General features: G+C 38.3%; 1 protein-coding gene across 5 annotated transcripts; it reads left to right on the top strand.

Moving 5' to 3' along the window:
* The first annotated feature begins 32 nt into the window (after positions 1-32).
* WBP11 (WW domain binding protein 11) lies at positions 33-16,837 on the top strand. 5 transcript variants are annotated; one of them, XM_049625105.1, is made up of 14 exons: positions 33-123; positions 684-718; positions 822-978; positions 2,027-2,146; positions 2,632-2,663; positions 3,503-3,596; positions 6,527-6,723; positions 8,000-8,133; positions 8,345-8,544; positions 9,203-9,394; positions 12,217-12,318; positions 12,732-13,025; positions 13,989-14,171; positions 15,821-16,837. In XM_049625105.1, exons 4-14 carry the CDS (start codon positions 2,083-2,085, stop codon positions 16,252-16,254), a joined length of 1,926 nt encoding a protein of 641 aa, XP_049481062.1. In that variant the 5' UTR covers positions 33-123; positions 684-718; positions 822-978; positions 2,027-2,082; the 3' UTR covers positions 16,255-16,837. The 5 variants fall into 5 exon arrangements, with proteins under 5 accessions (XP_049481062.1, XP_049481061.1, XP_049481059.1 ...); XM_049625102.1 differs by having other exon boundaries at positions 94-185; XM_049625103.1 differs by lacking the exon at positions 684-718 and having other exon boundaries at positions 110-185.
* The last annotated feature ends 3,743 nt before the right edge of the window (positions 16,838-20,580 follow it).

Genomic DNA, 20,580 nt, shown 5'->3' with positions numbered 1-20,580 from the left:
GAAACGCTAAGATCTCCGGCAATAGGGATAGGAAGTGACGTAAGGATGGCGGAGGGGCGCGAGGTTTCAAGATGGCGGTGGCAGGGTTGCTGACCGGGAGGCAGAGGTGAAGGCCCCTACGAGGTAAAAGAAGCCAAGAATCGTCCCATCCCCGCTTCCTGCAGTCCCAGGAACCCAGCAGAAGTGTGAGTGTGCAGGATTGTTCCACTCCGTTCCATCATCTCTCCCGACCCTTCTCCGGGCCCGCGCGTTTGCCTCGGGGACACCAGGCCCGTCAGCTCCGCTCTTCCTCTCCGCGGTTGGGTCTCCCGGGTCGCGGACCGGGGGATCTTCGAGCCAAAGGCGGTGCGGCTTCCAGCGTTTCAGCAGCTGTTCACCCGAGTCAGTTAGCGCCACCTCCTGCCTGTGCTCGTTGACCGGCTGCTTTAGATTTGACGTCTTCTTGTACCTCGAGTCAGGGTCAACCGTCGCTATGGTTTCGGCAGTTGCTGCTGCTGTTGCTTCCTTTGGTAAACTGGGCTCCGTCCCACTGCTGCCTCTTCGGTTAAATTTAGTTTCCCCACGGTTTTGTGGCCCTGTTTCCCTGTCGTTTCTGCTTTTAAACCAAAAGTAGTTCGTGCAGACTAAGGCTCCATGGTCTTCTGTAGAAATCCTCTTTAATTAGTATCTGTTCTTTGTTACAGTTGCGGGAGAGGAAGGTCAAAACAGGAGCCTGAGGGTAATTGAGAAAACAGCAAAAAGATACAAGTCATCAAAGATTACGGGAGCCTATATTTCTACTAATGTTGCTTGTTCCCACCTCCTTTCTCCCCGACTCCCAGTTTTTTCCGTGAAGGAAATCCTGCGCAGGGTGAATTAGTTGCCACTGGAAAAGCTTTGAAGCATTTAGCAGAAATCAAGGCATTTGAACACTTGCTGAAAGAGGCATTAACTAGTGAACTTTTCTTGACACAATCTTCATACGAGGAAGAAGGGGAGGTATAATTACTTATATAGGCTACTAAAAATTTTATCTCATGATCTTCCCTTTCCCACCCTTTAAAAGTCTACTTTCAGGGGTGCCTGGGTGGCTCAGTCGGTTAAGAGTCCGACTTCGGCTCAGGTCACCATCTCACGGTTTGAGGGTACGAACCCCGGGGTACGAACCCCGCGTCGGGCTCTGTGCTGACAGCTCGGAGCCTGGAGCCTGCTTCAGGTTCTGTGTCTCCCTCTCTCTGCCCCTCCCCTTCTTGCTCTCTCTCTCTCTCAAAAAGAAAGAAATGTGTAAAAAAAAATTTAAAAAGATAAATAAAAGTCTACTTTCAAAAGAAAGTAAATTTGTCAACTTTATTATTGGGAAGGGTAAGCATTAAAAAGTTAAACCTTAATTGGAACAAGAGAAAGAAGTAATATAATAATGTCTCAGATTAGTAAAAATCTTGACTTGCAAAATATTTTCTCTCAAGCACGATCATCCCTTTCAGTTATCTTAAAAAGCACAAATCAGGAATCAAGTGGGTACTAGTAAAAATGTGTGTCTTGACATTCTTGGACACTCCTGCATATAATACTTTTCATTTTTAATATTTGCACCTTTAGTTATGTTTTAAGCTCTTGAGAGTCAAGAATTCTATCTGAATTAGAATGAAATCTGAATTAAATAGCCTTAAATTAATGAGTTTTTACTATCTTAAAGATGTTGGGAATACATGACAAGAAAAACCATGGAGAGAGACAAGAGTGAGCTGTCTGTTTTTTTGAACTCACGTTATTACCACCATTCTCTTTTGATTCCCCTTTCACCCTAAATAGAAACCAAGGGTGTAGGAAAAGATCTAATGGTTTTTCATAGGCATGATTTGTCCCCATATTGTCAAAGCATATTCTGATTCTTTTCAGTTGACAGAGTCGGTCTGTTGTGATCCATTTTAAAAAGTTAATAATCAAAGGAGTGTTTCTTTTCAAGAGATTGGTAGAAATTTTGTAACATAAAATGGAAGGCACGTTGTAAATAGAGGAAAAATAAGCTATTTCTTTGTCTTTGCAGGTTTTTGTTTTTTGTTTTTTGTTTTTATGAACAAGTAAATCATACAAGTTGTCAACATGGGACGGAGATCTACATCATCCACCAAGAGTGGAAAATTTATGAACCCTACAGACCAAGCCCGTAAGTGTCCATTAGTATGGAATGATAAAGAAGAGGAGTGATAAAATTGCAAACATTAGAGAATCTATTATGCCTTAATTATAAAACCAGCTGTGCTAGGAGTCAGTTGTAGGAAGTTATCCAGTGTTCTTGGGAGTACATGATGAAAACTTTAAACATGCAAAAAAAATAGTACCCATTTTTTTTAAGTTTATTTATTTATTTTGAGAGAGTGTGTGCATGATCGGGGGAAAGGGCAGAGAGAGTGACATCTTTTTCTTTCAGATTCATAGTTACTTTTTAAGAAGCTTAAAAACTTCTCAGGATATCTTTGGTTGACATAATTAAAGGGTGCTGTTGGCATCTGATGGGTAGAGCCCACAAATGCTCCTAAATATTCTGGAGTGCATAGGACAACCTCCCACAATAAGAATTAATCTGTATTAAGTTGGAGAAAATGTTAGTGTTCAAGATTTGAAAGTTTTATGTTTTCTCTGTCTCTAAAGGAAAAGAAGCCCGGAAGAGAGAATTAAAGAAGGTACGATTTCAGAAGCATCCTATGAGCCGTAGTGGTGTTTGGCACATCTTACTGTTTGGGATTAGTGGATTTCAAAACAATATTTACAATTATTTGTCAGGAAAGATACTTCATACTGCTTCTAACAAACCATAAAATTACTAAGCCAAAATACCATATTTGGAAACAGAACTGAAAAAACTTTGCAGTTAAGCTCATGAGGAGCTATTGTAACATTGTCTGTTTGATTATCTTTCCCAGTGAGTTAAATATCTTTGAAAGGAATTTCTTTTTGCTATTAAGGCATATTGCTCTGTTAAAAGCTACTGAATTAGTGAATGGAAATAAATATGGTTCTAAATAGTTTTGTGGGTTCCTTTTTTTCATTTTGTAGCTGTCGAGTTTGTGGCAAAGTGTTTTCCCAGAATAAAAAAGTATTTACTTTTTAGTATCATGCCTTAACACATTGAGAGAATGCAGATTTTTAATAGCTTTTAATGGGGTTTTCTTAGTTCATTGTTCAGTATCATATCTGCAAAACTTTTCTCTAATATATAGTTTTAGAATTAAGCTTAAAAATACTAAGATTTTTTTAAGTAATTGCTAAAGACCTCACAAAATTGAAGGAAATACTTGCCTAAGAAAGCACACATAGTAATGGTCATTTATCTTTTTGTCTAAAGTTGAAATATTTGAGAGCAAAAAATTACATAGCTTTGGTTGTGGTGGTTGAAACGAGATTAGAAACCGAGGAGAAGTTTGGCTTCATTTCACATAGATTCAGATTCTTGATGCAAATGGAAATAAAAACTCATATGGGTGTCCAGTTTCTTGACATAGTGCTCTTTTGTTTCTCTAAGAACAAAAAACAGCGCATGATGGTACGAGCTGCAGTTTTAAAGATGAAGGATCCCAAACAGATTATCCGAGACATGGAGAAATTGGATGAAATGGGTAAGAATTTATAAAAGGCTAGATTTCATAGCAGGTATAACAGTCTTATACATGGAGGCAGGCAAGCAGGTAATGAGGAGAGCAGCACAGGCATGAGTAAAACAAAAGCATGATGACATTTGACAGTTAGGCTTAGTTTTAGTATCAGGAGGAATAAAATGGAGGGGTAGGGAGCGATTTGCACATGAAGATCTTACCTAGTGTAAGATGAATCCCATTTATTTAGCTGGAACTAATTGTTATTGAAGTAATGAAAGCCTGTTTTGACCAGTTCAAAAATGAAAGCCTGTTTTTTCCAGACAAGAATGAATTCTGGAGGTTTTTGTTTGTTTTGGTTTTTAATTTTGGCAACTACAACGTACATCTAAGTATTACCCCACCATGAATTTATCAGTTTCCCATTTTTCCCAATGAGAAGATCAGACACTTGACCCACTTAGTAAGGTGGTAGAAGTCATCAAATACTTAAAATCTAATTTTATAGAATATCGTGTTAGGATTTCTCCCTTTTTTCACATTTCTTTGAGTAATTTTACCCAGTTTCTTCATATGCATCTTCAGTGTCACAAGTTTTTTTATAACTGGAATCATACAAATAACTTATTATCTTTCCTTGAATCAAAGTTGCTTGAGAATTGTCTCTGTGATGCTACCACTGGAAATTTTATCCCAACCCACAAAGATCCATTCAGAACATGGGATTTTTTATTTTTCTGCCTCCTTTACCTTTTTTTAATCTAATTTTTATTTTTTTTAATTTTTTTTTTTTTAAATTTACATCCAAGTTAGCATATAGTGAGTTTAGGAATAGAAGCCAGTGATTCATCCCTCTGTATAACACCCAGTGCTCATCCCAACAAGTGTCCTCCTTTATGCCCCTTGCCCATTTAGCCCATCCCCCCACCTACACCCCATCCAGCAACCCTCCGTTTGTTCTCAGTATTTAAGAGTCTCTTATGTTTTGTCCCCCTCCCTATTTTTGTATTATTTTTGCTTCCCTTCATCTGTTTTGTATCATAAATTCCACATGTGAGTGAAGTCATAGGATATTTGTCTTTCTCTGATTTCACATAGCATAATACACTCTGCTTCCATCCATGTTATTGCAAATGGCAAGGTTTCATTCTTTTTGATTGCCGAGTAATACTCCATTGTATGTATATACCACATCTTTATCCATTTATTTGTTCATGGACATTTGCTTCTACCTTTTTTTTTTAATTGCATAATGAAATGATTTTTCCAAGTTTTGTTAGCAAAGGTTCCCAGTTTTAGTGGTTTGCCAAAAATCAGATAGTAAGCAAAAGAGGTACAGTGGGTCTCAACAATACATTAAATGAATTTTTAAAATCCAGTTATGTGGGATTATGGTATTAGAAGTTTTGTTAAATAATGTGGCAAATCTTGTGCATTTAGCTGGGGCAAGAGTTCTGGGTCAGATTGCGTGATCCCAGATGTTTCCCAGTTCATGTGTAACTGATCCCACTTGTTGCCTCTGCGTTAAATATTACTATGGACAGTTGCTGTCCCTGAGATGTCAAGACATTACCTATTAACATGACTTCAATGATTTTTGTGGTTTTAAAGGAGATAATAGTCACAATTGAGGTTTATTGAGCTCTTATCTTGCTATTTACCAATTTTTTTCCAGATGTTATTTAACCCTTGCAACAGCTTTTGGGTAGGTGTGTTCCACCTGTTTTATGAGTGAGGAAACTCAGGCACATACTTTACTCAAGGTTGTGCTGTTAGGAAGCAGCAAGCTGGGATTAAAACTCAGGCATTCAACACTTGTATTAATCACACTAAGAATAGTGTGTGATGTAAGACTGTATCTTCCAAATAAATCACCAAGGTTAATAGGATTTAGGGAAGAAGATAATTAAACTTGCTATCTGTAAAAAAAGAAGGGAACACTGTTGATCAGGGCTCTAATTACAATTTATAAAACTTAACACAGTTTATAAAACTCAGTATAAACTAGTTTAGGCAGAAAAAATATGTACATTGACTCCCATAGTTGGTAAATCCCAGAGGGAAGCTCTCATGTATCTGTCTGGTCTACTCTCTTGTTAGCCTCATTCAGTATATTGCTAATGAACTTCTTGGGATGGAAGGTGAAATATGTGTGTGTGGAATTAGTGGGACACAAGGTCTCAGCTTTAGGTTTATTTTATCCCTCCCGTGAGGGATCCACACTTAAAATCTCCACATCCACATTTAAAATCTCAGAGAAGTATCTAGTTTCAGTTTGGATCATGTGCCATTTGATCTCTGAGTCAGTCACTGGCAGGGGGAGTGGAGGGAGGCAGGTATAATTGACCAGGCAAGCCTGGGAGTCTTGTGCTGATAATCCCTCTTGGGGCAGAAGACTTGAAATGAAGCCCTATGTTGAATACATGGAAAGAGAAAGGATTGTATGGTAACTAGACACCAGTCCACTATAAAAATAATTAAGTGGTGAGGTAGACACCACTGGATATTTTATTTGTGATCCCATTAAGTCATCAGACTTTGTTGTAAAGTAGTTGATGTCCCCATTTTCCAGATGAAGAAGTTAAAGATCATAGAATTCAAGTAAAGTGCCCAGGATCTCCGAATTAAAGGACAGAGTCAGGTCTGACTGAAGCCTCACTATATAGCAAGTTGTTAGCGTAAGGGAATGAAAATCGATTTTTATTACAGTGATGATGAAATCAATTAGATGCTGTTTTTATAAAAGAAAGTAAAATTAATGGCTATCTTAAAAGGGTGGAATTTCAACAAATGTCTGTTGTACTTTATAATAAATTTTAGAAGTATATACCTGGTCTAGGTCCCTTTTAAAAGTTTTAGCATATAGGGAGATTATATTAAATTATATAGTTAGTTGATAACCTAAATGAAACAAGTTTTTGTGTTTAATTTGAGTATCTACTCTTTTCTCTCAGAGTTTAACCCAGTGCAGCAACCACAGTTAAATGAGAAGGTGCTGAAAGACAAGCGTAAAAAGCTGCGTGAAACCTTTGAACGTATTCTACGACTCTATGAAAAAGAGAATCCGGATATTTACAAAGAATTGAGAAAGCTAGAAGTAGAATACGAACAGAAGAGGGCTCAACTTAGCCAATATTTTGATGCTGTCAAGGTAATCAAGTTTTAGAGAAACTAAAATGTTTTTAGATTTGCTCTTAAAATTGACAGTGTGAGAATTGGTCATATTCCTCCTCTTGACAATTTTTTTTTTAATGTTTATTTATTCTTGGGAGAGAGAGCACAAGCCAGGGAGGGGCAGAGAGAGAGAGGGAGACAAACAATCCAAAGCAGGCTCCAGGTTCTGAGCTGTCAGCACGGAGCCGGGTGTGGGACTCGAACTCACGAACCATGAGATCATGACCTGAGCTGAAGTCAGGCACTTAACCGACTGAATCGCCCAGGTGCCCCTTGGCAATTTCTTGTCAAACTAAACATACACCTTCTCCATGAGCCAGCAAATCTAATGCTACATATTTACACAAGAGAAATTAATCCATCTGCCAACACAGTAATAGCCAAAAACTGGAAATAGCCCACATGTCCATTAATAGGAGAATGGATAAACAAACTAGTATATTTATAAAATTGAATGTACTCAGCAATAAAGAATGACCTACTGATACTCAAAACCACATGGGATAAAAAAATTTTTCCATGGATATGTGTCAAAACATGTTGAACTTCTTTCATAGTTATTCCATTTGTATGACATTCTAGAATAGGAAAAACCAATCTGGATGAAAAAATTTATAACAGTGGTTGCTATGGGATATTGTTAGGGATCGACAGGAATATGAACTATATGCATTTGTCAAAACAGAATTTATACATTTCACTGTGAATTTTGTTTCAAAAATGTAAAAAAAAAAAAAAGTGATATAGTTGTTATAAAGTAGGTAGTATCGGTCCCGCTTTATAGATAAGGAAACTAAAGTAACTTTGCTTAGTCACACAGCTAGTGTGTGGCAGAAATTCAACGAAGGCAGACTAACTGTAGAAACCCAAGCTCTTCCACGGGTTATATGCTATTTCTAAGTTAATTGGTAAGTGCTGTTTATCATCCAGAACATTTAAAAGGGTGGCTTTGGTGCTAGATACTTTTAATAGTTGGATTTCCATAAACAGCTATTTCAAACCATAACCCAAAAGGATAAGCTGATGATAGGAGGGAGAAGAGCAGCAGAGTTTGTCTCTTTTAGAGGTGATAAGGATTTTTTTTCCATTCATTGACAGGTTTTGGAAATATTGACAAATATTGGTATTGATATTTTTTCCTGATACTTATGTTAAGTGGAAAGCAAATCCAGTTTATGAAGCAGCAGGTGGTGAATTTTTAGTGTTGAGTTTGTGGCTTGCTCTTATCATACCATTGAAAAATTTTGTTTCAGAATGCTCAGCACGTGGAAGTGGAGAGTATTCCCTTGCCAGATATGCCGCATGCTCCTTCCAACATTCTGATCCAGGACATTCCACTTCCTGGTGCCCAGCCACCCTCCATCCTTAAAAAGACCTCAGCCTATGGGTAAGGAAGCGGTAGCATAATCAGATAGCATTTATTAAAAGTACCTTTTGACTATCCAGTGCCAAAATTATTGTAGTGGAAATGAAAGACAATGTGAATGTAAGTGGTGCCCCGCCTGATTAAATATGAAGAAGTCCCTTAAAAATGTTTGAAAAGAGGAAATAAATATCTTCTCATTATTAACGTGGTAACTGTAAAATTTTCTTCATAGACCTCCAACGCGGGCAGTTTCTATACTTCCTCTTCTCGGTCATGGTGTTCCACGTTTGCCCCCTGGCAGAAAACCTCCTGGTCCTCCCCCTGGCCCACCACCTCCTCAAGTCTTGCAAATGTATGGCCGTAAAGTGGGCTTTGCTCTAGATCTTCCCCCTCGTAGGCGGGATGAAGACATGTTATATAGTCCGGAACTTGGTAAGGAGTGACTGTTTCTTTTGCTTTTAACAACCTTTCTACCGTCATTTTTTAAGCTGGCCCTGTTTAACATCTTGTTTACCATCCTCAGAACTTGGAAAGTGAATGGGGATTACATGTACATACTAACAGATGGATAAGTCATAGAATTTACTTAAGTAAAAGCATCGTACATAAGGAAGTATAGAAATGTTTATTGTGTTTTAAAATAGGCTCTATTAAGAGATGTCACCTTCTTACTAACAATCCCTTAAGATTCAGATACTTGTTTCCTTTTCAGTTTTATTGCCATCAGACTAGAACATAGTTTTATATGTTCTCTATATAAACAAATATCTTGTATATGTGTGTGCATCCAAGTTTCCACATATAGAATTTGTTTTCAAATTTAAACCTTTTAAAAAATACCTTAACGTTATCAAAAAGATTTTAAAACTGTTACCATATGGAAATGTTGTTAGACGGTATGAACAGCTCATATCATATACAGAATCTTTCTGGTTCATATACAGAACCAGAATCTAGGTTCATATACAGAACCTACAGAAACAGGTAGGTCATTCTGAGTTAAATAATAGTTTTCTGTGCTCTGAGACCCCGTGTGTATGTGGAGGATCCAATAGTAATACTTGTTTCCTGCTCCCTCCTACTTTGTCAGCTCAACGGGGTCATGACGACGATGTTTCCAGCACCAGTGAAGATGATGGGTATCCTGAGGACATGGATCAAGATAAGCATGATGACAGTACTGATGACAGCGACACTGACAGATCAGATGGAGAAAGTGAAGGGGACGAATTTGTGCACCGTGATGATAATGAAAGAGACAACAATGAAGAAAAAAAGTCAGGTATGTGCTGATGAAAGGTCCATGGTATTGATCAATAAATACACAAGGCAAAGGTCTTGATTTATTAATACATCTGTAAAAATAATTGTGAATATCTTGAAAGGAAGGATCATAGCTCCATTCATCTTTATATCTCAATCTTAAAAGTTCTTGACACATACTAAGTACTCGGTGGATGTTTGTGATGGAAAAATAAATTAAGCAGTGTATGTAATAAAGAAGCCTATGTAATAAAGTCCACTTGGGGAGAAAAATAACTATTTCAACAGCATGAGGATGTACTTTTATGGGGATGTGTAGGAAAAAAGGAGAATAAGCACACAACCATACTGAGAAAGCCGTATTCACATTGTTGGTTTGTTTGTTTGTTAATAAGTCTGTTTAAATAACTTAAATTTTCTGTGTTCATTGTGTCTTCACATGAACCAGACCACAATTATAATTCAGGTACACTTGCAAGTGAGTCATGATGTAATGTAAACATCCAAAATGTAGGTTATGTGTCCATTTGATTATTACAAAATCGGACTGAGTTACGTGTACTTTTAAAAAGTAGTTATGATATTCATCAAGAAAATGTTAAGCATCACGATAGAAACTGAGCAGTGCAAAATGTATAATAATCTCTCACACCTCTGTAGTCTTGCAGTTTCTTTTAAAATTGTTTTTGTAACCTACAATACCATATTTATGTGTTAGTAATACTACTGATGTATTTATAATGATGACAGATCTTTCCTCTGATATTTCTTAAAAATCATGGTTGCAAACCAAAAAACTTGGTTAAAGGGGTGTATAGAGCTGGTAACGAAAAGTTATGGAGGACTTACATAGGAGCTAGCACTCAAAAACAGCAAGTCCTTAGAGCCACAGCAGCTCCATTTTTCTCTGGCATTGTGTGATCCTTTGCCTCATTTTTCCCTTTTCCTGCCACCTTTTGTTACTCATACATACTCATCAGTGTACATGTGCTGAAAGTGGCTATCCTAACTATGATTTGACATTCACCTAATATTTGTTCATTTTGTACTGTATGCAAGGAATTTTCCTAGACAAAGGATACAAAGTGAACACAACTAAAGCCCTGCCCACATGGAACTTTGTAAATGTTTACCAACAAAGATTGCTTCCAATGTTGTACCCTTTGGCAACATGTTTAATAGCGTCTAGTAGATAGCTTGATTTATCAGGTTAAAAAGGTCCCTTCTAGTCCTACTTTGCTAAGAGTTTTTGTAATAAATATTTTTAAGCATCTGTTGGGATGTTGTTATGGTTTTTAAGTTGTTTAATGTAATGAACTATATTCATGGCTTTTCTTTTTTTTTTTTTACTCATCCAACTCAAAGATGTTTTAATGATAATTACAAACTATTAAGGTATGCAGGAAATACAGAGAATAGGATAACACATTTTATATTGGTCTAATGATTTTGAATTTATTATAAGAACTGAAAAATAAGACAATATCATTTTAAAGAGTTCTTTCTCTTAAGATGTAATATGAAAATATCAAACAATTTTGATTTTGCTTTCTAATTATTAATTAGTGATTGTGGCTTAGGCACTTTCCAAATATTCTGAAAAATGTATTTAAACATTTATACAATTGCTGTAAATATATATTTGCATACAATTGGCTTTAAAAAAGCAATTAGAACTTGAATAGTATGTAAATTCAGTCCAGAAGAAATACATCTATATAGAGTTTATCAACTATATTTCTCTTACTATAATTAAAATCCAGGTATATTTTTTTACTTCATTTATTTTTTATATTTTTAAGATTATTTATTTTGAGAGAAAGAGCGTGTGTGTGTGTGTGCACTAGAGGGGAAGAGAGATGGGGGAGGTGGGGGGAGAGAGAGAGAAGGAGAGAAATTCATGGCTTTTCTAATGTTAAACCTCACCTTGTGTTTCTGGGGCCAACCCTACATGTTTATGATGTATTTTTCTTTTAAAACACTGTTAGATTCTGTTTGGTTATACAGGTGGGTATAACAGCACCGGGGTTAGGAGCTCCGACCCTGTGTGCAATCAGAACATCCGTGCATAACTTCTAGTTCCCCCAAAACTTAATAGCCTAGTGCTGACCAGAAGTTTTACCGATAACACAAACCATTGATGAACACACATTTTGTCTGTTGCGTGTATTATATACTACAGTCATGCAATAAAGTAGGCTAGAGGAAAGAAAATAGTGTGAATAATCCATAAGGAAAGTACAGTTACAGTACTGTACTGTATCACAAAAAAAATCCATGCATAAGTGGACCCACTCAATTCAAACCCATGTTGTTCGAGGGTCAACTGTATTTTATAGTAGGTTAGTTTTGGTATCAGGGTTGTGCTGGCTTCATGAGTTCTGGATTGCATTCTATCTTTTCCTGTGCCCTTTTACAGGAAATTTCTGTAACTCCCACATTTGCCTGAAGTTCCTTGTAAAAATTATTTGGGCCAGGTTAAAAAAAGATTTTTAACTACCACTTCAATTCTATAAATTCTGGTCTTATCTCTGGCCAATTTTTGTAATTTATATTTTGAGAGAGAACTGTCTCTTATCAGGGTTTTCAGTTTTACAGGCATAAAGATATTGATGGTATTCTTCAAGTTTTTAAAATTGATGGATTTGAAATCACAATTGCATATGTTTACCACCAGTGGGCACTTCTTCTATTACCTTTTATATGGCTCTTTCAGCACTTAACTTCTGCCAAATAGTGGGCAGCCATCATATCTGGTGCTTTATAGCATTATATAGTAAGCATTTACTGAATTTTGTTGTTCCTGATCTACCCCATTCTCTCCCTCCCCTGGCCCCTAAGGTCTGAGTGTAAGATTTGCAGATATGCCTGGAAAATCAAGGAAGAAAAAGAAGAACATGAAGGAGCTGACTCCTCTTCAAGCCATGATGCTTCGAATGGCAGGTAAAACTGGGAAAGAGGCGTGAAATCACCTTTTGGATATTTCCTCCTGCTAGTTCCTTTACATATGGTTTCCCATTTAGTGTCTCAGCAACCCTAAAGTAAATAATAAATCCTGTTTTAGGTTTGGAGACATTAAGGTAAGCTGTCCAGAGTTACCCAGCTAGTAAGTTGTTACACTGGCATTTAGATCCAGGTCGGTCTTGTTCAAAAGCCTGGGCTTATTTCCCTCTGCTCCACTAACATAGATGAGTGGAATACTGTTTGATTCTTCCACATCTAAGTATTTTACTGAAGAAGACTATTGAGATAATTGTAAGAAAGCACTGAATTGAGCATGTGTCTTCAGGCATCACTTTTTTGCAGACTGTAAAAAATGAATCAGTCCCATTTACCTGGTTTAAAATTTCCTTTAGGTCAGGAAATCCCAGAGGAGGGACGAGAAGTAGAAGAATTTTCAGAGGATGATGATGAAGATGATTCTGATGATTCTGAAGCGGAAAAGCAATCACAGAAACAGCATAAAGAGGAATCTCTTTCTGATGGCACATCTGCTGCCTCTTCACAGCAGCAAGCTCCCCCACAGTCTGTTCCTCCTTCTCAGATACAAGCACCTCCCATGCCAGGACCACCTCCTCTTGGACCACCCCCTGCTCCACCTTTACGGCCACCTGGACCACCTACTGGCCTTCCTCCTGGACCACCTCCAGGTAAATTAGCACTTCGGTATTGTGAAAAATAATTACATCTCTCTGTGATTAGAATGATGAAGTCATTTCAAAAATATACATCATTAGTGCTGATGTTTTCTCCTGATACCCTAAGAGAGAAAGGATAAGTGCGATTTATTCCTACAGCACTGTTTGCAATTCATAGTACTTACGACAGCCGTCTTTTTCTCCAAAGGTCTTCTTTTTTCAGGGTTCTTTACTTCTGACGTTCGCAGGCAGAAACTGAATACGAAACTGGGGGTTTCTTTAGTACTGCTTTTTAATATGACAGGTTGGCCGAATTCTAAATTGATAGCTAGTGAGACTAGGGCACAGTAAATACTATCACATATCCTTCTTTGGTTGGGAATTGTTGGATGTCAGTCTTCAGAGATAAAAGTGATCAGTATTAATGTAGTTTGGCATACCAGTATAAGAAGTTTATTTAAAATGCAAACTTCTTGGCCATTTATGATTTTATAGTTGTTCATCCTGCAGTTGGCCAGTTAAGTTTTTTCACTTGAGTTTATCCTTTTCCAATTGGTGGTGCAAAAGCAAATTACCTATCTTACGCCCTTTTCAGTGGTCCTTGTCAATATCTTATTGTGTTTCAGGGGAATTCTTAAAGCACCCTGCTCTGTATTCCATTTTCAGCTTTATTTTGGACATTTAAGAATTCTTCTCATCTTTGTACAATGTCTAGCCCAGCAGAGCTGTGATTGAGTATGTTTTTTTTCAGTGCTGGGATATAAAGAGAAATGATCCATAACAAAATTACTACCCTATCTGGTGCTCAGATATTTGTTGAATGAATTCAGTTTCCATAATGTTTTGGTCAGTTTTTGAAGTTACCTGATTTCAAGTTAAAATGATAAGTCAGACCACATCAGAGTTACCTTTATACCACAGTTACCTACTTCATGTTATTTGTCTTATGCTAATTTGCCGTTTTTCTCTTTACAGGAGCTCCTCCATTCCTGAGACCACCTGGAATGCCAGGGCTCCGAGGGCCTTTACCCCGACTTTTACCTCCAGGCCCACCCCCAGGCCGGCCCCCTGGTCCTCCCCCAGGTCCACCTCCAGGTCTGCCTCCTGGCCCTCCTCCTCGGGGACCCCCACCAAGGCTACCTCCCCCTGCGCCTCCAGGTAAAGCTTTTGATTTATACTACAAAAATTTGACTACCACATACTTCATCCTGCTCTAAGGCATATTGTCACATTTCGATATCCTGAAGTCAAGAGGTATTCTAAAATGTTTTTTTGTTTTTTGTTTTTTAATTTTTTTTTTTTTAACGTTTATTTATTTTTGGGACAGAGAGAGACAGAGCATGAACTGGGGAGGGGCAGAGAGAGAGGGAGACACAGAATCGGAAGCAGGCTCCAGGCTCTGAGCCATCAGCCCAGAGCCTGACGCGGGGCTCGAACTCACGGACCGTGAGATCATGACCTGAGCCGAAGTAGGGTGCTTAACCGACTGAGCCACCCAGGCGCCCCTCTAAAATGTTTTTAAATCGCTTTTGGCGTAGGTTGAAGTTGAGTTTTTCCAAAGGGTATTTGCATTGGATTCTGTCTATCGTATGAAGGATTTTTCCCAGCCAAAGACCACCTTGGATTAAATTCTCCATTTGAGTAAGGTGTTTTGCACAGACAGGGACAGGCAACGCTTCTAATTCTGAAGTCATTCCATTTATTTACATGAGTATGAATTTAAAGTTTAAAATTATAAGGCAGATTCCCCCTCCTCTCTTAACCGGTATCAGTGTGAAATATGCAGATTTCCTTGCACTCTTAGTTTGTGTGGTATGTGTATTTCTAGTTTATTACATTGACTCCCGGTTTAATGTGAAAGCCGCCTTTTAAGCTCCCCGGATTCTCAGTGGTATCCGGAATATTATGAGTCTGTATAAGTAATAGTATCTTAGGTTCTGTGAAACTTGGTACTTTGTATTCAATCTTAAAAGTGGTGTTTGAAGAAAAATAATCTGGAGGTTCTGAGTAAATGACAATGGTATGTCTGAACCATCAAAAGGACACGAATTCTTTTCCAGTGGTGGTGACATACTGTGATTAGTTACGTTCTCTCATTCCAAGGTTAGAATTACATTTCCTGCCCATTGGGCTACTTTTTTCAGGGGAGGAATGGTATGAAAATCAGTAAATAACGCATGAGAATGAAACCCCCAACCTTGGCCTTGATAGTATCTGCATTACACAGCTAGTATAGTGTCTTGGGCTGTCAGATTTGAAATTTGACAAAGGTGACATCCTACTTGAAACCAGTTGGTGTTGTCAACTTTATAGATTAAAATAGTACATTACTCTGAGAGGAAGAAAACATAAGTACAGGGACACAGACTGAAAGTGAATACAATTTCCTGGGGCGCCTGGGTGGCTCAGTCGGTTAAGCGGCTGACTTCGGCTCAGGTCATGATCTCGCGGTCCGTGAGTTCGAGCCCCGCGTCAGGCTCTGTGCTGACGTCTCAGAGCCTGGAGCCTGTTTCAGATTCTGTGTCTCCCTCTCTCTCTGACCCTCCCCCGTTCATGCTCTGTGTCTCTCTCTGTCTCAAAAATAAATAAACGTTAAAAAAAAAAAAAGAAAGTGAATACAATTTCATGATAAAATATTCCTTCCTATCAAAAAGTATTCCTGAGTTTCAAATAGCAAGCAGCATGATTTTAGCTTATTTTTTCTAAATTGCCCATTTTTAAAAAACTGTCAACCTGTGTTTTTAACATCTTTAATGGTTAAAATGGCCTCACGTAGTATTCATCAGCCCGTTTTCGCCTTCGTTTAGGTATCCCTCCACCCCGTCCTGGCATGATGCGCCCACCTTTGGTGCCTCCACTTGGACCTGCCCCACCTGGGCTTTTCCCACCAGCTCCCTTGCCGAACCCGGGGGTTCTAAGTGCTCCACCCAACTTGATTCAGCGACCCAAGGCGGATGATACAAGCGCAGCCACCATTGAGAAGAAAGCCACCGCAACCATCAGTGCCAAGCCACAGATCACCAATCCCAAGGCAGAGATTACTCGATTCGTGCCCACTGCGTTGAGGGTACGTCGGGAGAATAAAGGGGCCGCTGCTGCTCCCCAAAGAAAGTCAGAGGATGATTCTGCTGTGCCTCTTGCCAAAGCAGCCCCCAAATCTGGTCCATCTGTCCCGGTCTCAGTGCAAACTAAGGATGATGTTTATGAAGCTTTCATGAAAGAAATGGAAGGGCTACTGTGACAGCTTTTAATGCCAGAACAGGTTTCTGTTCACATGAGTGGTTCGTGGGGAAAGAGGCTCTTACTAAACTTAGTGAAAGAGCTGCTTTCACTGTCAGGGTATTTTTAAATTTCAGTTCAAGGAATATCCTAAAATTTAGCCTTGTTCAGAATTTGTTGCATATAAGACAGAGTTATTTCATTCAGAATAGATTGGTTATTGAAGCCGTGCTGCTAACATCCATTCCCTTCATACCACCATTTTCATCCCGTTTGTTCCCCTTCTCCAGTTCTTTGGAAACGTGATCGGGGGATCTTTGTTACTTATTTGTTATGATTCTCTTCTTGTGTGCTGTGGGCACTGGAGTAGAGATTTCTGAAAAACAGTTTATTTTACCCCATCTTGGCCTTTTGTGTTTGAGTTATTTTAATATTTTCTTGTAAATATTTTGTAATATTTTAGTGAAATGGATCGCAATGTCATTTCCTAATACAAAGCAAGATATGTGGGAAGAAATTGTACAATTCTTTGATTAAAACTATTTCCCACTGACCTAAACTTTGAGTGTTTCATGGAATAAATAAATAAATGTTCTACACCAAGACATCCTCTGTGTTACTGGTAATATATAAATATGATATCTGTGTTATGGGCAGAAAAGAAACCAGTATTTAAAACTTGGGTTTTAAGGAACTACCGTAGCTGGTACACAATGAAACTCTGATTGAAGATATGGTTAAAACTACATTTTAAATTTTAAGGGATCAAGAAAAGAGGATTACTTTCTTTCAGAATTATCTTATTGGCTTTGGAGAAATTGAGAGGTTATTAATTGTGTGGAAGATGAGTCTTCTCAAAGATGATTTGCTTTCCCAGAGCTTTGTGAGCTGACACTAATTGATGATAAAAAGCTTTGAAACCATTTCTAAATCATTAGATAGCCAGATATGGTTACTTCTTTTACTTTATTGCATTGTCAGTTATATAAGCTTTTATTAGTAAAAGCACATAAGGGTTGCCGGGTGGCTCAGTCAGTTAAGCATATGGCCGACTCAAGTCATGATCTCACAGTTGGTGAGTTTGAGTCCCACATCAGGCTCTGCGCCTCCAGCTTGGAGCCCGGAGCCCGTTTCAGATTGTGTCCCTCTCTCTCTGCCCCTCCCCTGCTTGCACTGTCTCCCTCTCAAAAATAATACTAAAAAAGGCACATGAAATGAGGGACGCCCAGGTATCTGACTTTGGCTCAGGTCATGCATGATCTTGGGGTTCATGAGTTCGAGCCCCACATCGGGCTCTCTACTGTCCATGCAGAGCCCGCTTCAGATCCTCCGTCTCCCTCTCCCTTGCTCATGTGTGTGCATACTCTCAAAACTTACTAAGCATTAAAAAAAATAAAAGCACATAAAATGAATAAGAATGCTTAATTTTATTAATTTGCATCAATACCATTTTCTAACTAATTCATCTAGCCAGTAATCCTGGGAAATGATGTTCGTAGATACTGTCCCCATTTTACAAATGAGAATATTGAAGCCAAAAGGTTTGTGTGACTTACCCAGTGGCCCAAAGTGTGAATATTCTATGAACAAAGACACATGTATAAGCCCAAGGAGACCATATATACACTGAGTTTAGGCTAAGTGTACCTATTCTTTCCACTAGATCTTAAAAACCTGTCATGTGAGTCATCAAAAATTGGTGATACCCTAAAAAGATAGTACAATAACACAATAAGGCTGTTATTCTCTTGAGGGTGATTTCTTTGATGGATTTTTACATTTCTGTTCTGAGATCTGTGTATGTGACTTTTTCTTGGAAGTTACTCTTTGGGTTAAAGCAAATCCTGTCAAAGCAGTCTATGGACCATTTGGAGGTTTTTGTTTTTGGTATAATCAGTGCAGGCCAGTAAGTGAATTGAATCTTTTATCATTTAGATACAAGATTGAAACACAGTTACATCATCATCAAGTCAATATTATAATCTAAGTGTAAACAATCGTTCTTCGGTATTTGGTCTGCAAATTTTTAATGTTCTTGCTTAAAATTTGTATTTTTGTCCAAGAGATTTGTGTTTTCACATTTATTAAGGGAGCTGTTGACAGTTTATCTTAAAGTCATTTCCTAATATCACTAGTTTAATTGTATGTGCAACTAGTCAGTTGCACAATCTGACACATTTTATATATTAGCCATATCTGCAGGAGAAGGGAATCAGCAGTTCAAAACTTGGGTCGGTTCTGAGTCGACACTTAACCATCAGGATCATAATTTATGTCATGTTTTCAAAAAACTGGTTCGATCACTGCTAAGCTTGATACAAATCTCTAAGCAGATAATATGGATAGATATTACTGTCTCCTTCTCAAAGTGTCACTTTGTTATACGTTAATTGCCCCTTAAAGTCATTTTGAAATTCCTTTCACTCTTTTTCCTGGGCTTAAGATGTGAAGGATCACCGCAACAATATGGCGTAGAATCAGCGTCAAGTCCTAGACGACACCCAAAGTTCCGTTTAGTTTCAATTCTCATTTTGTGTATTCCAGTTTGTGCTCTTCATAAAATACCACTTTATATAGAGTTGGGAGACTTTTTTTTTAATATTTCTTAAACTTCCTTTTACTTCATCCAGTAATTCTTCAGGTCACAGAAGATGCCACAATCACCACCTCATATACAACTGCACACTCAGGTTGTGTCCTCAATTCTGACTGCAGCACATCTACTATATGAAAATGTCGTCAGTCAGAATCCGTTTGGAGGACAGGCCTTTACGGCAGCACTTCTAGAGTTCAAGCTGTCACGGAGCAGAGGTATGGATAATTTCTACACACCCAGTCCTGGGTTCAGGAAGGTATAAATGAGCTGCGGGGAAATCTTTCTTTCCATCCCTGGGATGAAGGACTTTTAGCAAAGGTCAGAGCTGGGACCTCTATGAGACCAAAATAAGTCTCCCTACCACAGTTCTCTTATTTCTTTTCTTTCTTTATTATTTTTTTTGTTGTTGTTAATGTTTATTTATTTTTGAGAGAGACAAGAGCGTGAGCAGGGGAGGGGCAGAGAGAGAGGGAGACACAGAATCCAAAGCAGGCTCCAGGCTCCGAGCCGTCAACACAGAGCCCGACGCGGGGCTCAAACTCACAGACCACGAGATCATGACCCAAGCCAAAGTCGGCCGTTTAAGCGACTGAGCCACCCAGGTGCCCCTCTTATTTCTAAGAATGCCTTATAGTTTGGCTGTGAAGAGAAGTAGGTAGGACAGAGGGCAGGTGGCTGAAGACTGGCTGAGCAGAAGGGTTTTGCTTGATCAGCATGCTCAATTTTGGTGAGGGTCAATAGACAGTAGAGAGGGAGAGGTTGGAGAATGAAAGGGTAGTTGATGGAATGAGGTATCTCCTGGCTTAAGGAGACATGAGAAATAAACTACTCATTCTGTAGATAGTTACTGAGCGCCTGCTGTGAGCTAGGTGCTAGGAAAACAGTGTAAAGCAAAATCAGATGAGGTTCCTACCTTCAAGGTCCTTAGGGAAATTTCAAGAAATAAACATGTGTCTATATCACTTCTGTCCCATACCTTGAATACGGTACTTACCAATACTAATTTTTAAAAGAATTTTATTTAACCTGTGCTAATAAACAATTTGGAAAAAAATAATCTGACGGCTATTGCATGCCATGTAGCGGTGAAAGACCTTTTCATCATCTTTATAATCTTTTTAAAAATCTTAAAAATCTTTTAAATGAGTTTTTTAAAAATGGAAATGTTTTCTCTGAAAGGTTAAAAATACTAAATATCAACTGATTACCTTAATAGTGCTGCGACCCTAATAGGAAAAACATTTTGTTTAAAAAAAAATAATAAGTTTGCAAAGAAAAGACCATGGATTCCCACATACATGTTTTTCCTTGATCTGTTACCATATTCAAACAGGCTATTTCCCCTCATTAGGCTTCTGAAGCCTAAAAGTTGTCTTGTATTGCAATTTACCATAATGAATCCCTATTTAGTAAGAATTGTACCACATTTACAAGAGATAAATAACTGATAACTAGGAGAATTAACATTTGAATAATGCTGTGAGATGCAAAAAAAAAAAAAAAAAAAAAAAATGTGTCGGGGCACCTGGGTGGTTCCATCCGATTTGGGCTCAGGTCATGATCTCACAGTTAGTGGGTTCCAGCCCTGCGTCGGGCTCTGTGCTCAGAACCTGGAGCCTGCTTTGGATTCTGTATCTCCCTCTCTCTCTGCCCCTCCACCGCTCGCTCTCTGTCTCTCTCTCTCTCTCAAAAATAAACGTTAAAAAAAATTTTGTTTTGGAGATTTGTATACCAATGTTTTGGGAGGAAACT

The sequence above is a fragment of the Panthera uncia genome, chromosome B4, assembly GCF_023721935.1.
Source record: "Panthera uncia isolate 11264 chromosome B4, Puncia_PCG_1.0, whole genome shotgun sequence".
Taxonomy (NCBI): Eukaryota; Metazoa; Chordata; class Mammalia; order Carnivora; family Felidae; genus Panthera; species Panthera uncia.
This window is presented reverse-complemented; position numbering and strand designations above follow the sequence as displayed.

Bases quoted from the DNA above. Each gene is read 5' to 3' on its own strand.
- WBP11 (XM_049625105.1), top strand. From the start codon at position 2,083: ATGGGACGGAGATCTACATCATCCACCAAGAGTGGAAAATTTATGAAC. The intron at 6,724-7,999 runs GTAATCAAGTTT...ATTTTGTTTCAG, and splicing joins AATATTTTGATGCTGTCAAG to AATGCTCAGCACGTGGAAGT. The intron at 12,319-12,731 runs GTAAAACTGGGA...AATTTCCTTTAG, and splicing joins CATGATGCTTCGAATGGCAG to GTCAGGAAATCCCAGAGGAG.